The sequence below is a fragment of the Vavraia culicis genome (assembly GCF_000192795.1).
Source record: "Vavraia culicis subsp. floridensis unplaced genomic scaffold supercont1.5, whole genome shotgun sequence".
Lineage (NCBI taxonomy): Eukaryota > Fungi > Microsporidia > Pleistophoridae > Vavraia > Vavraia culicis.
In genome coordinates, this window is record NW_007360608.1 from 125645 (window position 1) to 142274 (window position 16630).

Here is a 16630-nt window from a genome sequence, read left to right on the forward strand (position 1 = left end):
AGTCTATCACGCTCCTCAGCAGAACGTTCATGACAGACAGCTTAATTGCATCCAGAACGCTTTACCAATGACTTTGACCATGCCTAGCGCGATCAACAGGGTGCAGCACGTTGTGGTTGTAAATAAACTGTACAGTGGGTATCACCACGTGCTAAAGTATCGTTTAGAAATTATGTATTTATCTATGAAGCGCATATATATTATACATGCTTCTAATCTATGTCTCTTCACCGCTTACAACCACCTTTTCAACGTCTGAATTGGACTCGGACTGATCCTCTATTCTTATTTTAATATTTTCTTTGTCATTTTCTCCCGACTTGTGCCTTAGAACGATTGTTTTGTAGTATTGCATAGAATTTTCAGGCTCGACTGTCTCAGTAGGTACTGATAAGCTTATCGTCTCTGTATCTGAACCCGATAATGTTCTGTGTTCTTTTGCATCTGCGATAACACTCGAGTATATTGTATCGGGCACACTCAGGGTCTGACTGAAGGAACCAATGCTTGGTGATTCTGAAACAATTTCAATGTTTATGTCCGAATCAACTTTAAACTCTTTCTTGAATGCGCCTATACTTTTTTTCATATTTTCTATTGCTGGTTTGATGGTTTTAATGTCGACCGTTGAATAGATGCTGTCGAACATCTTGGGACTGGCAGGTTGTGTGTTCTCGAGTTTTTTCTGTTCTTTTTGATCCAAAAAATCCTTCAGTTTTTCTATGAGCAACTTTTGCTCCTCTCGTATCTCCTTAAGTATGTTTTCTTGGTTGTTTATTGTGCCAACACGTGGTGTAACGGGCTGTTCGATCGTTTTGGTGACAGTAGTGGTATTCATACCATTCCTATTCGCTCTCCCCGTTTGTCCTATTAATTGTTTATCGACTGTTTGCGTGATCGTGAGCGTGCTGACAGCTTTGTCGGTGCTTGTAGAGGCACTCACCGATTTTTCTCTACTCTTTGTCTTCCCGACAACTTCATCGTTCTTAATTTCGATTATAATTGAGTAGATGCTTTCTAAAATGTTATTGCCGTTGGTATCCTTAGCAGTCGTATAGTTATTTGCGTCTAATCTTTTCATAAATGACAAGATATCTAGGTTATCACCGCTCACCGTTCTAGCATTAGTGTTTGAAACACCGGGTGACGAGCTGCTTGATGTATCTAGGCTGGTGCTGTCGCTGTATGAGCTCTTTGCATTTTCATGTGTTTGGGAGGTAAACGAATAACTGCTCGAGCTGTCTTGTGTGATAATGATAGTTGTGCTTTTGGTAAGTGTTTGTGTTACTGTGCTAGTCTTTTCCACCGCTGATGTTTCCTGCAGTGTTGAGGTTGTATAAGAATTGCCAGTCTCCTTTGTGCTACTTGCACCAGATGACTCATTTTGAGAGTTTTTTTCTGAGTTATTGTCTGCATCCCCATTTTCTCTTTCTTTTGGCGAGTTATCCTGTGATATGTCTCGTTTGTAAACTCTTTTCGCCACTTGGTCGTTTGACCTGCTTCCTTTTTCCTCATTCTCACTTCTCAGGTCTTCGCTCACCGTAACCGTTTTAGTAATAGTCTTGCTCCCTAAAATTGCAAGTTTATCATTACCATCTAATGTTACATATCGTGTAATTGTTATATCATTGGACCAGCCGTCCGAATTCTGTGACAATTCCGAATTCGTGTCAAGCCTCTCAGCTGTACTTCCTAGACCATTTACGTTGTTTATCTCATCAAATAGCAGTCCTGGTCTTTCGGTATTTCTACTATTCGTACTGTTGTCTTTAAAAAAATCTACGATTCCGTCAAATATACCTTTGGTTTTTGTTGCATAACGTGTTCTCACTTCACCAATTTCGTCTACCATTCCCAGACAGCTCTTCAATTCCGATCTGTACCTTTCGATAAATTTGCTCTTTATACGATTCAGTTCTTTTTTCATGTCTGGGGACAGGAAGTTTATGTCCTTCGAGTAATCAACTAGCATCTTGTAAAATAAACATGGGTCGCTGTTTCGCTTTTGTCTATCTTCCATGCTGTCCCGTTTGTTTCCTCCCATCTGTAGGTCTTTTATCTGCATACATGACACGTCGTTCTTGCACTGCGTATCGTTGTAGTTCGCCTGATTGTTATCCATGCCACTGTTTCTAAGGTATCGATGCTCAGTGTCTATGCCACCACCGGCGTTCGCTCCTGGACGAGCGATTGTATTTGGATTTTGCTGGCTGTTAATCAGCGTGATCAACTGTGCAAGGATGTCATTACTTGTCCGATTTACGTCGTTAGGTATGGATGGCACTGGCGGTGAGCAGGCCACAAGTATCTTTTGCGGTGTTTCGTTTATGGCAACAGGAGGCTTAGCAGGCAGCTGTATCAATGTTGGATTACTATCAGGGTATGATTCCTCTTTCACAACCATTTTTACGTCCATAGGTGCGGGTGCCGCGTTCATTACCACACCGGGTATTAAACTTGGACCTGCTATCTCATTCAGACTGCTTTGTCTCAAATTTTCCGGGATTGTTTGCCTATTCTCGGTGCCATTGGCACCAAGCAAGTTGCTTTTGCCAATTACAGCTTGATCCTCCACCAAGTCGGTGCCATTCGAACCCAACCGCACACCACGACCCAAGAGACTTTTTTTGGTGTCATTAGAAGTGGCCTGCACTACATTGGCTGAGCTGGTAGTTTTATCAACCGGTGTACCCTGATTAGTGGCAATCGGTTGTGTCAGATTCGACTTCGTTAAATCATCAGCGGGAGATGTGGAAACAATAGCGTTATGAGAGACGTCCGATACGGTGAGTTGTGATTGCACCACATTATTTGGTCCCCTTGCTTGTTCGCTTAGTCCAGCACTCCCCAAATTTACAGCTCCATTTTTCATATTGCTGCTGCCAACCAAGTTGCTCTGTTTCAAAGTATTGGACGTTCCTTTTTCGTGCTTGTTCGCTTCCTTCCTTTTATCACCAACTGTTTTGTCGTTCTGAGCTGTCTTCTCCTTCGCGCTACCACTCATTCTATCTGTTTGTAAAATCTTTGTCTCGGCGGTATTCGATGCCGTGCTATTCTTCGTACCAGGCACATTTGATCGTTTAGATTCATCTGTGTCAATATTGAATGAATCATTCAGAAAATCCTTAAGAGTACCTGTATGCTTAGGTCCAGCGCTATCCTTCCCATCATCCGCAGTAATAACCGCGTTTTTCGCTTGGTTGTTACCTTTTCCTGGATCAGTTATCTCATTTGACAGCTTATCCTTAGATAAACCGTTATCTTGCCTCTCCTTTGCACAATATTCTTGGCACTCCCTCGTATACTCTCTGCAATTACATACGATTGCCAGTGCTACGTCCAACAAAACAAGAAATATCATGCTAATGTTTACATCACCGCAATTTTATTATTGATGGTTTGAAACATTGTTTTGTGTTTAACTATTTAAGGAAAATTTTTAATAAACAAACAAAATGTTATTGGCTGCTTTCTTCGTTGCCATAAAGGCAGATTATAACGAAACGAAAATTGGAGATATCAGGTTTATTGACAAGGAAGACTTAAAGCTTGTTTCTCTAGATCACGCGATTGCCAAGAAGGAGGGCATACAAATGAGGGTGAGTGCAGACAAAGGATCATTGGTCGACTTCAACCACATGAATACAAAAGATGAATGGTCGTTTGAGTTCAAGTTTAAGAATCTGCATCTGAATTACCCCGAGTTTGCAGGAATATACCTGTGGTACACGGATCAGAAGATGCACAGCGGCGATTTTAACGGGGTCAATAACAGATTCAGTGGCTTAATGACGGGCATTGAGTTTTTGGGCCGTGGTTTAGAAATAGTCTTGGGTGCAAATGATGGCAAAGAGGTACCAAGACACCCGGACGACATTATCATTTTAAGAGACACTGTGAATCCCGAAAGGTTCAGGGATGTGAACGACTTCCGTATCAAGGTTATCTCCACAAAGAAAAACTTCAAAGTTGAGGTCTATGATGACGAAAGGCTGTTGTATGACAATCTTCGGTTTATAGAAGCTCCTATTCTTGGCCCGCGAGAGGGAAAGAAATATTTCAGCATTTCTACACAATACCACAAAGTGCCGATGGACAAAATATTTGTCATACGTGACATTCAGTCCTATGAAAGAACAGAAAGCAGAGAATACGACCCGTACAAGGTTCATTCAGAGGCACCAAGAGATTTGCCGCGTTATGGTACAGACATCGACCATCCATCGAAGGAGGTACAATACATGATATCGGCAGTCGAGCACATGATGGCATATTTGCGGAGCATACTCGGGCATCCAGGTGGAGGCACCGTGTTGGAAAGCGCGATGGACGCGAAGAACGCTGTGATATCTCAACAAAAGCAAATACGAGAGATCCTCACCAATACGGACAATCTTTCGGAATCGTTGAAACAAAATGGCACCAAAATAATCGGCACAAAGATTGGTGATTTAGAACTTGAGGTCAGAAACCTGCAGCGCAGTCTCTTTGAAACGCAGCATCTCGTTAACGAGTGGGGAAATAAGATGAGCAGAATGAATAACAACATCATTCTGGTCTTCATTATAGTGGCGGTGATAAGTCTTGCTGTTCTTGTGCTTATTAGGAAAAAGACTGAGGCCATTGTTAAAAAGGAGAGTTGATAGATAAGTAAAATTGAAAGTTTTGGATTTCCATCTCACATTCTCAACAAATACCATCGTAAAGAAGGTTTTAGTCAAGTGTATAAGGTTTTCCGTTTTTTGTTTGGAAATACATTTATTTATCTCTTCGATTATTTTTTCCTGTTTTTCTCGCTTGTTTACACTATTCGATAAAATTAATTGCTGACTTAAATCGTGTTATCCTATCAATTGATGAGCAGGTTTGGGAAAATACAAATTGAACAATAAGGTTAAATCCATAATTCATTGCTAATGCACGAGAGCAAAGTTTTGTATCTTTGAAAGTGCGGAAAATCTATTTTAATTGATTTGCCGATCAACTTGTCTCTTAAACTTGTTCGCCTAAGTTTGTCTGCTTAAAATTTCCAAAATTACACGTCGATATGCAAAAACACCGGGCATACTCTAAGTGCTATCTATCTTGGCGCTTTTAATTCATGGATGATTCTTAATTAGCACGGTTCTATTTCTCAGACAAATGCAACTCTCTGTGAACAATATGCTTGTGAACATCTACTTTTGTATCGCCAACGTTAAAACTATAGATATTTGACAGAGTACATTTATCCTGCTTATCAGATCATCAAAACAAAGCCAGTTTTTTTGCTACATAATTTCATCCCTGGTCCATGAAATTTCTCAGCTATGAAAAATTAGTACTCAAGGAGTGTTCGTCTGAGCCACATCTTCTCATGATGGCAGAAGGATTAAATCTGCCAAAAATGGTGATAACACTTGCTTCACTCTATAACTACCCAGATGCCCTGTGTCTGATAATCAATTCCAACGACAAATTCGATACGCTATTCGCCAATGAATCATTTACGTCTCTGAAAACGTATAGTACACTTAAAAGAATAGAAAATTACAAAATAGGCGGTGTCAAAATATGCCAGGCTCAGGCACTTATTTCTGATTTACTCAATAAAAGCCTGGATGCAAAGTTGATTTCTGCTATATTCGTGGTAAATGCCGAGGAGGTAAAGGAAAATTCCATTACTGCGTTTGTATTGCATTACATGGCGCTTAACTCGAGCAACACTGTGATAAAAGCATTCACAGAAGATGCCATTAAAGTGTCAAAAGGACATTTTTATTTGGATGACTTCCTTGGTGTTCTGAAGCTACGCAATGTTGTACTCTTTCCACGTTTTCAAAAGGATGTAAGCGAAGAATTGAACACGTCCTCGGAGTTTGTAGAAGTGAAAATGAAAATGAGTGGTTGGCTCGAAGAGATCCAGCTGTACCTAATGGATCTCATACAAAGCGTAACAAATGAAAAAGAAAAATACAGCAAAAAAAGGATCTCATTCAATGAATATTACACTAGCAAAAAGGTGCATGCCACGGGATCGGACGACAAGAAAACAACAGAGCACAGCATACCGGTAAATGTTCTCAATAACATCAGCCAAACGTTGCAAAGAGATCTGGGCAACTTAAGAAGAAGTCTTGGTTTGTTGTTTACCTTAGATTTGAATTATTTTATTGCATTTTTTACAGAAATCTACAACCAAGAAATAGCAAATAAGGGCCGAACATGGATACTGAACACAGCATCACATATGGTGATGGAGGTGATAGAAAAAATAAAGGCAGAAAAAGATGTACCGAACTGGTCGAGTATATCAGTAAACAACCATGATGAATACGATTTAAAGAACGCATATGGGGCGGTAGATGTGAAGCGAATGAAGCTTGAGGATAAAAAGGGAAATAATAACGACTGCAAGGAGAGCAAAACTGAGCTGGAGGAGACCGATACCGTTACAAGCAGTAAAACGGTTGGCTTAGAGACGGCAGAACAGGTTCACTCGGATGACCGTGCTACATTTCCTGTCACGACGAGCAAAGATCGTTGTATTCTCAAAACTGATAGTCGCAAAAAGAGCGGCTTAGATATCAAAAATAAAAAATTGATTGAGTTAAACAAAATATTATCAAAACATCCTGAGGAGAACGTACTCATAGTATCAAGACATGATCATAACAAGGAAGTTGTTTTATCACTAGATGTGGGAAGTCGAGTAAAATTTGCAAAACACAACGATTTGGATGTAATACAGCAAAACATTGTCGTTCTTGTGGATTTTAATCTCGGTACATTCAGAAAAATAGAAAGAATGCGGCGGAAAATGCTGATTTACTTTCTCTACTACAAGGAAAGTTATGAGGAAGAACAATATGTAAGAAGAATTAGAGAGGAGAAGGAAGCATTTGAGCGCTTTATAAATGAAAAGGCCAAGCTTGGTTTGCAAGACTTTAATTTTTTTATTGATGTTGAAGACGAGCAGTTTGATGTAGAAGAGGAGGATATATGCTCCTCAAAATCAAAATACAATGTTCTCGTAGATTTCCGTGAGCTACGCGCTTCCCTTCCCTTTTTTCTTTACAAAGCCAAAAATAACGTGCGAGTGGTGTGTTTAGAAGAAGGAGACTACCTCTTTGACAATTTTGTGGTTGAGCGCAAGACTATTTATGATCTCATAATGAGTCTGAATAATGGTAGATTGTTGTCACAGATGACACGATTATCCTCTAACCACAGCAATTATTATCTATTAGTAGAGTATGAAAGCCAACTTAGCCTAGCCGCGTATAGCAATAGGAACGAAATTTTCAAAAATAGCCTGATTTCTAAATTTGTGCTTCTTGCTATCAAATTCACAAAGCTAAGATTTATTTATACCAACAACGATATTCTAAGTGCAAAGCTTTTAAGATGCCTGCAAAGAAAAGAAATGGAGAAGGAAAGGGTGAATCAGCTTACAATCGATCCTTATATGCTCGAACTGCTTCTGTCTATTCCTGGCGTAAACTCGTTTTGCATACGAAGGATACAACAGAACTTTAACAACTTGAAAGAGATGATCTGCAGCAGCGAGGAAAGACTAGTACGAGTTTTGGGAAACGAGCGGGGCAAAGTAGTGTTTAATTTTTTCAACAAATAAATATACCAAAATTGGTGATCTTGTGCGGTACATACGCCTGTACACTTTGCGTATAATTTAATTCGTCATTTTCTTCGCAAAATCATAGGCAAAAATGTTGATATCTCACTATGAAAATTCAAACGATGTAGATAAATCGCATTTGTTGCAATGCTCGATAATTAGCACGTGCATACCGCACTTCTATACCATCAAAAACAATGCTTTATTGCAAACTTCAATACTGGTAGGCATATTTTAATAAAGGCGTTTATTATAACATCATTCTATTTCCTTTACAAGTTGCTTGGCCCCTTTTCCAGTACACACAGTGCTGACTACCTGACCAAATCTCAGCGAGCACAGCGTTTCGTTGTAGTCCTTCTCGTCAATTGATATGTTCAGCAGCATGAGAACCTTCGATTTGTTCTCGAGGCTGCCCTTAAGGAAATATGTTAACTTTGAATCTCGGTATGGCACGTGTTTATCTTTGTTTATAATTGAATTGAAGACTATTTTTAGGTTTAAGAGGCTCTTGTTAATATTTTGTGTTTCCTTCAGCCTTCTGCCCTCTACATGAGATTCCTTGATTCGCTCAGAACCGGCCAGATCGACAAAATTTAATGTACTTTCAATGGTTTCTCCTTTTCCCTTGACTTTCAGTTGCAACGAATAGATGGAATGACTTCTGCTCGAGGACGAGTTGCAGTCTGTTGCCTCCGTCACCCTATATTTAGTACTTCTTTCGATGTAGTCCATTATCTCCTCCTTGCTGTGAACTAAAACACTGGTTGTTTCCAGCCCGTTGCTCGTTAAATTATCGTTGCTTATTAAATCCCTCACCTTTTCGTTATAAATTTCAGTAATTCGCAACTTTAACGTAAAATCCTTTCCAGTCAGCTCATCATACACACTATTAACCGTCCTGGGAATGAGTCCGAGTGAATTATCGTCTCCAAGCATGGTATATGTCTTTCCACTCCCTGTTTGGCCATAAGCAAAGATACAGACATTGTATCCCTGCAAAAAACCATGAACTACACTGCATATCTCGTCATATACGTTCTCCTGCCCACAATCAGGTAATAGTATTCTATCAAATTCGAACACGTTCTTCCTGTTTTCACACTCTGAAATTAGCGAGTTACCGCTCATCGTGTATTTAACACAATCAGTAATCTCATCGAATGCATTCTTTTTAGGTTTAAGTCGCACATAAACCTGTATGCTGTTCTGTAGATCGAGTATCTTTGATCTGTACCTGTTCTCGACATGTTTAAACTCTGATACCATTTTTTGTAATGCTTTCTTCTCCTCAACCTTTATTTCTAATTCTTGTATCGTCTGCTCCATCGCTTTTTTCTCATCATCAACAGCCATCCTCTCTTGTTTCAAAACTACTATTTCACCCAGCAACCCATTTTTTGCCGCATCATGTGCTGCCTGAAGCATCGTAATCTCATCCATATGGTTATTTATCAGGGTACTGCGATCTTTTCTACATTCTTCGATCTTACTGTTGTATTCATGCCGCATTTTTTCGCCTTTATCCTTCAAATCAACAATTGTTCTATTCATTTCGGTCAATTCTTTCTTAAGTCCTTCTATGACCGCATCTTTTTCGCTCACTATTCGCGCGACTTCGCTCTCTTGCTCCATCCTACTCATTTTTTTCACATGTTTCTTATATCTCAACACCTCATTCTCCAACTCCTTAATACGCAGTGTAAGCAATTCTATCTCTGTGCTATCTCTATACTCAATTTGCCTCTGTTCTTGCGTCTTTCGGCTTACTCGATTCTTTTTCAGCTCGATAAAGATGTTTTCTATTTCTGTGAGATGGCGCATGCTTTCCAGATTGAAGTTCTTCATGTAATAAAATCTATGGGTATGAATTTAAAACACCAATTTTTGCGACATGTTTTAAAAGACGGAAAGTAATTTGTTCTTTGGAATTGAGGCAAAAGAGGTAAATTGTGTCTGCTATCTAGGAACAGCTGTGATAAAGATGTGACATTACATTAAATAATAAGCATCGTTCAGGATATTCTTTTGCGCTTAAAAGACCTATCATGCATGTTCATACAAAGGCTTGATCAATTAGAAAAGATCACATACAACATAACAAATGTTTCAGAACTGTGATTATACATAATTGCCAGCTATGCCATGTATTAGTCTTAGAATATGTTTAATTACAGTTGCTGGTTAATCTGAGATATGGACGTAACATACGGGAGATATACGATAAAGATGTGTTTATTTGCGATATTTGTATAATACGAACTAATTTAGGCCTATGTGTGGTGGAAATGACGAATTTGTTGATTGACACAAATGATTGCCTTAAATTGGTAATTTGTTAGATGAACAAGATGATCTGTTACTATGAACCTAATGCCGTAGAATATGGCAGGCATTCGATGCGTCAGGAAATTTGTCCATGCATTGTAGTTCTGAGGTGACATTACCAGGTTTCTAACCAAGAAATGATGACCAGCTAATATGAACATACCAAATAAAGAATGTAATGAAGCATGAGCGGGTGATATAAGTATATGATGTAAGAAACCAGTTCTATCACATTACATCACCATAATATACATTAAATAATCTTTCACGTAAATACAGAATATGATTATATTGTTAATCGATCTCTTAGAGCCTCACACCTTGCCGAGCATAACAGGTATTGGTTGCGCTGTCCGCAGATCATAGGACCATCCAGCAACAAAGTCGCTTGTGAGCACAGAATAGAACAGAAGTTTCAATCAAGCACAAATAAATGGTAAACACTTGACACGTTGTATCACAGCAACAATGCGATCTGATGGCATCACCTGCCAGTTATAAAAAACATTTCTAGAGCTCCAAAACTGCCGCGGACGGAGGGATTCGAACCCACAACCTTGAGATCCGAAGTCACACGCGCTAACCATTGCGCCACGCCCGCTACCACCATCACGCTTTAAGGACTATAATTAATTTACAGTACACTGATGATCAGCGGTTCAAATCAGACCGGTCAGCAGATTCTAAATATGGAGATGCGGCTTAAAAGTAAATAAAATATTGTGATTACACAGAATTAATCATAAATTAGTGTGTAATACAAAGTGCACTGTTCAATGCACATTCATTTACCTGTATACATGAGCAAATCATTGATTCATGTTCTGATATTGGAGATAACACAACCTTGCGGTACGTGTAGAACCACGATTATATACTGCCTCACATAAAATAAGATCTTTTTATTTTCTTCTATTTACATGTTATGACACGTAGATGAGCAAAATGGGAAAGAAGTTAAAAACACAAACATAGTACGGCGTGTGACATGCTGCATTTCTCGCCAAAAATCCAATCTGCAGGTCCATTTTCAATTAAGCAATAAATTGAAAACTCCAAACCGAGTCAACTGTGATGCGTTCTTTTGCTGCTCATCATCACGTAAAAAAATTTAAGTGTCAAATATTTTACTACACCAATGGATCCAAAAAGAAAACACCTCTCGAACAAAAATATTACGTGCTGATACTGTAAATACGTTAAATTTATAATGAGACGATCATTTATAGGTCAAATACCATGTTTCATACCGGCACATTCTATTTTATCTGTGTTTGCACGGCAACGTAGAATTTCGTGGCTCGTACGGAATAAATGTTCACGTTAATGAACTCAGTACAGCGTGTCCACTAAAACACTAAATTGTTCGACTTTTTGGAAGTTTCCTCGAATAAAACATTTGCCATCAACACAGAAACTTTCCAAGCGCGCTGAGCGCATAGCTTTCATATTTGCCTTGATATCTTTCTATATCGGATGCTATTTATCATCTGTCTATCTATAAAAGGATTATGTCAAAAATCTAGAAAGTTTAATCCAAAAATAAAAGTTACACTTACCATTTTAGATGCATGTATTTTATGGAATGTGTCAAAACATGAATCTAAAAGTATATAAGGATGGAAGATGTTCGCTCTATGAATCGTTCTCTTTGTTGTGTTTCTGATGTTTTCGTGAGGTGGATCCTGTGGTTCAACGGCGAAGGCGAGCAAAATGAAAGCAGTACAATTGTGTGCGATGATTTGAAAGATGTGAATTTGTCGGATATCAAGGGTACAAGTCTTTCATCCGAATTTGAAATCGCCGACTACGATACCATCAATGATTCTCTGCATGTTTTTCGATCGGAGGTCGAAGGGTGTTCAAGCGATCATCATAGGTGCAGGTATCGCACAATTAAGATCCATGTCGCAAAATCATTGTTCATGAAGGTGGTACACCTGACAGCAGTTAGCGATGCTAAGTTCCCTGACATGGAACTTTACGCTGTTATTCGTCATCTTTGGTTGATTATACGTAACAAATCGCCATTTCTACGTGTGTTTGCGCAGCAGCTCTTGAATGATCATGAGTTAAATAACAGGCTTGAAGCAGTGCATCGAGAAGTGGAGCTCAACGCAAATCAACAAACTACCCATCGAAAAGAGGCATTCTTTTACGATAAGTTACGGGATGTGGTGCTCGAAATGAGTAACTCTATAAGCCTGTCTGTTTCGGATCAGTTTGGTAGTGCAGCAATAGCATCTTGTAATAGTAAGGCTAAACCGCTTGTGTGTGCTAGCTTGCAGCATATAGATCGCTTTTTCAAGCCGCGGTATATGCGTATGGATGGCTATTTCTTGATCAATAATCACGATTGCTTGTGCAGAGTTTATGAAGACCTATCCTCAGGTTTTGGATTAACGGTTGATGTCGATTTTTCAGATGTTTTCTATGATGTGCAAAAGAATCATTCAGACAAAATGGTTTCTATCAAAATTATTGCTGAGAAGCTTAGCAAAACGTTCAACTTTCGGTTTTTTACGTTTGACTGTCTTGAAGTATGCATTCTCCGACTAGCAGGAGTTCTGGAGGGCCTAAGATTCGGTAACGTGCAGGATAAGCAGATGCATATTTACTACAGAGAAAGTGTTTTTAGCAGTGACATGGAAATGCCATCGAATTTAAAGGTATTATCGATTGTTGAATCCAAAATTTCCTGCAACCTGATTCTGCCAAATTCACTTGAAGCGATTACCCTGGAGAAGGTTGAAATCGCTGAAAATTATGAACTAAGAGTAGCAGATGCTTGCAAACGGATCAGCATCATTGGAAACGCAGGTCGTGTTCGCATTCCCTATGTCGATAGAATATTTAAATCCCGATTCTATCGCTATTCGACGGTTGAGTTGCTGCGAAGCGACAATGTTATTGAGAAACTAACGGTGATAGATGCTACGCTGCCGGATTGTAAAATCGAAGTGCCAGAGAACATACGGGAGATAACGTTAAAGAGAATCCGAATGGATGGTAAACGTCCTATGATACTGCCAAAAAATATCAAAAAGATCACAATCGAAGACTTTAAAGGCAACATACGTGTTCATGGTTTAACATTTGACATTCCATTGATGTGCATGCTCTCTGCCGGATCATTCTGCTGCAGCAAAACAATAGAAAACGAAGAGCTGTTTGAAATATCGATTTCAAAAGCGTATATATCTCGTTCTATATGCTTTTTGCCTGGTGTGTCCACGGTGAACATGTCACGTGTTTACATTAACACCGACGATCTCCTTAACCTGAACAGAAATATCAAAGAAGTTTCTCTACACAACTGTGCTAGTGGTAGGATATGCTTTGAAAGCATGCCGTATTTCCATCAGATTTTGTTAGGATTTGGATGTGTTCCTCCTTCGGTTCTAAGTATGTTTCATTTTGTGATGCCAGGACAAAATTTCCGTTTCAGCAGGTTGAATGGCAAAGAAACTTATCGCTTGTTTATATCCGACTTCAAAATAAGAGAAACGACACAGTTTGGACCAGAAGTAGAAGAATTCGAGTTTCATGACGTCATCGTATCAAGTTCAGACTACGTTGCCATTGATAGGAGCTTCAAAAAACTTGCATTGAATGGCTGTGAAGGACGGTTTAAAATCCCCGGCATCTTCTCCGATAGCGAATCTCGTACCATTGAAATGAAAATCGGTGTTAATCGTTTAGTAATTGCCAAAACAGCAGAAGATAGCTACGATGTTCTCGTATGCTTCTGCTCGTTCAGAAAATTAACTATTGAGATGAACATAGCAACTGCTGAATTCTATGATACCACAGTAATTGATTCACTGCTTATTACCGGCCAGCGGTGCGAGAATTTGATCTTGGATCAATTTACAGGACCAATTTCTATTCCGAATGTTACGTCATTCAAGAAGATAGAACTGTCTCGTCTCGAGCAATTGGATATGTCATCTAACGCGTGCACTTTACTTGATAAGTCTGAGGCCATGCACTTTACTTCGTGCAACGATCCAATGTCTTCTTCGAATGCCAGAAGAACAAGTCCGGAATTTGGTGAGTCGGCTGCCAGTACAAACATTTCAGCAGTGTTGAGTGACCGCTGTGCAGATATTTGCGTGTTGAAGTGCAGCATTCCGATTAATATTACCGGCGTTCTAAGGAATGCTGCCACAAATATGTCACCATTGCGCGTTATGCCTACAGACGAGTTCGAGTTGGTCAGCTCTTCTCCCGAAAACCTTACCAAGTTGGAACTTGTTGGTAACCGCATTCACGGTATGTGGCGAGTCGAGAAAGACGTGAGCTTTCTGTCTCTTTCCAAAGTTTCTTCCGAAGAAGGCTCAGCATTATACTTAAACGACGGTTTGGAGAGCATCCGAGTACATTGTTCACAATTAAGCATCGATGCCACAAATGCCAAAAATCTTAGGGCAATAACACTGATCAATGCAACCTCGCTCGTTTACAATCCCTCAATACATGTTTCATTGTCGTATTTGAGCGTTCAGGAAATGACCGTTAGTTGCAATGTTGATCTTACGCCTTGCCTCCACACTTTTATGTTAACGCGCAGCACTCTTACACCAGGTTTTGTCATCAGAGTTAATGAACATATCTCCCATCTTTCTATTTCCAAATTCATAGGTGTGATTGACATGTCGGGCGTTGCTGGGCTAGGAGAGATGAAAATGAATGATCAACATGAACTGTATTTTGATAGGCGGGCAGTTGGTAAAGACGGCGGTTCTTTGCATATTGTGAATTGCGAGTTTGAAAAAGATGTGACATTCCCTGACGATCTGAAAAATATTCGCCTAAAATGTATTAGGACAGCACCCGGTGTTAGCCTAACGCTTGGCCAAGGATGTGAATGCTTAAAACTGAACTCTTCGACTGCTAGTGTCGACTTCTCACGAGCGTTACGTCTTAAGAAAATAATATTGAAGAAAATGTCACTTCATGTTCTTAAGAGCCTTCTTGCCAAATCAACTACGATTGAAATCTTGGTGTTGCAAGACATGACCATAGAGGAACAGGTTGTGTTTCCCAGTAATTTGCGCACCATCGTGTTACAGGATGTGCGAGTGGTGGTTTGCTCTCAACTTAGTTTTAATCAGGAATGCATCGAAGTTTGTTTTTGTCGTTGTATAGGAACGTACGATTTATCCAAAATTGAAAAGCTTGAAGTTTTAAGTTTGACTCCCGAGCTGAATAATAAGTCAATGTTTAGGATGAAGCTCCCGTCACTGAAAAGTCTTCGAAAATTGGACGTTGCTTACAATCTGAACAATGATTGCCTCACTTCCGATCTGTTTAAAAGCACCAGTTTGGAAAGTTTAACCATTCGCAGTCTGAATTATTCGAAAAAGCATAGCCGGTATCCGCTTTTATCGTTTGTCATACACGATCTTTATGACTTTTCTGGCAAAAATCCGTGGTCTGCACGCAAGCTTGCCAGGTACCAACTTGGGCCTGGAAGGTTCCAGATGCACAATGCCAATCTTTTGAATTTAAAAATGGACATTGCTATGAGCGAGATTTTTACTTTTGGCCTTAGGAATAAGTTAAAATACCTAAACTTGGTTGGATGTGGCTTGGATGAAGAAAATATAAAAGCGTTGAAGGAGTTCGCAAGTTTGCAGGTCCTGGTTATTGATTGTGCATTTTTTGGTAAAGAGTTAGTCGAAAACATTCCGAATCAGCTTGAAACACTTGAAGTAGTTAACAGAAAGATTTTTGATAGCTTATGTGAGAATCGGTGTAAGATGAGTTCGGAAACTTTTGGAGCATTGAGAGAATGTGAAAGTATACGACACTTAGTGTTCACCGGATGCATCGCTAAATGCGAACGTATTTTCAGTTGCTTGCCGCTAAATCTTGAGTCTCTAAAAATTGCGAACTTTTGTGCCGAAGACATTGAACTTCCGGCAGTGAACGGAAAGAAAATCGTTATTAAGCGACTGACTCTTGTACTTGATGATCCGGACTGTTATCCGCCGGTGTTGATTGATAACAACCCTATGAAGAGGCAATATTACGAAGTCTTTGATTGTCTGAGGGATGTTATTGAATTTAACGAGTTGGTGGATTTGATGTTGGAGGCATCAGGGAGGTGTGTAAGTCTCGACAAAGAGACGTACCGAATTAAGTAAAAATAGTGCGAAGTTTCTTTTTATTATTCGTTGTAGTACATCTCTCAGGTAAACGTTGCTGTACTAGCAGCCTTTCCAAATTATTTTGCACTATATGACATACTTAGCGAATGCCATGCTGTAAAATTTGTAAGTTTGCCAATGTTCGATCAAATTCAAAGTCATTTCGCCACCAAGACATACCTCTATAGCAGTATAAACGTGTTTATCTGCTCTATTAGATGCCGGTTTCACAATGAAATTGTGTCCATTATGCAAATTACGATATTCTGCATCGCTAAAACATCACGAGATCTTTAAAATATTGTGCTGAAACTTTGCTCTCGCAGTGATAGAAACGCTTGTTCGAGGATGTCATAAAAAGTTAAATTTTTAGCTGAAGTATAATTTTTCTATGTCCCAATAAATACACCGCCACCTTATAACAATAAACCATTGCCTGGATCAGAATTTGCACCACTATGTTATGCTCAGGACCCTCCTAAAAATTACCAATTTTTTCAAAAGAATCGAATATTTTTTATTTAGGATC

The 16630-nt window shown here is 39.3% G+C and overlaps 5 protein-coding genes and 1 non-coding gene across 6 annotated transcripts; 3 read left to right on the forward strand and 3 right to left on the reverse strand.

Annotated features, from left to right (window-relative positions):
- Positions 1–217: 217 nt before the first annotated feature.
- On the reverse strand, positions 218–3380 carry VCUG_00487 (uncharacterized protein; the record flags this gene model as incomplete). Its single annotated transcript, XM_008075317.1, has 1 exon — positions 218–3380. The coding sequence occupies exon 1, from the start codon at positions 3359–3361 to the stop codon at positions 218–220; it is 3144 nt and encodes a 1047-aa protein (XP_008073508.1). The 5' UTR covers positions 3362–3380.
- A 75-nt stretch (positions 3381–3455) lies between these two features.
- VCUG_00488 (uncharacterized protein) lies at positions 3456–4670 on the forward strand (the record flags this gene model as incomplete). The annotated part of the gene is made up of 1 exon (XM_008075318.1): positions 3456–4670. One exon carries the CDS (start codon positions 3456–3458, stop codon positions 4641–4643), a length of 1188 nt encoding a protein of 395 aa, XP_008073509.1. The 3' UTR covers positions 4644–4670.
- A 623-nt stretch (positions 4671–5293) lies between these two features.
- On the forward strand, positions 5294–7615 carry VCUG_00489 (uncharacterized protein; the record flags this gene model as incomplete). Its single annotated transcript, XM_008075319.1, has 1 exon — positions 5294–7615. The coding sequence occupies one exon, from the start codon at positions 5294–5296 to the stop codon at positions 7613–7615; it is 2322 nt and encodes a 773-aa protein (XP_008073510.1).
- A 130-nt stretch (positions 7616–7745) lies between these two features.
- On the reverse strand, positions 7746–9466 carry VCUG_00490 (uncharacterized protein; the record flags this gene model as incomplete). The annotated part of the gene is made up of 1 exon (XM_008075320.1): positions 7746–9466. The coding sequence occupies one exon, from the start codon at positions 9464–9466 to the stop codon at positions 7877–7879; it is 1590 nt and encodes a 529-aa protein (XP_008073511.1). The 3' UTR covers positions 7746–7876.
- A 1008-nt stretch (positions 9467–10474) lies between these two features.
- On the reverse strand, positions 10475–10547 carry VCUG_02792. Its single transcript has one exon. It is a non-coding gene; the product is annotated as a tRNA-Arg (tRNA).
- A 1018-nt stretch (positions 10548–11565) lies between these two features.
- On the forward strand, positions 11566–16098 carry VCUG_00491 (uncharacterized protein; the record flags this gene model as incomplete). Its single annotated transcript, XM_008075321.1, has 1 exon — positions 11566–16098. The coding sequence occupies one exon, from the start codon at positions 11566–11568 to the stop codon at positions 16096–16098; it is 4533 nt and encodes a 1510-aa protein (XP_008073512.1).
- Between the last annotated feature and the right edge of the window lie 532 nt (positions 16099–16630).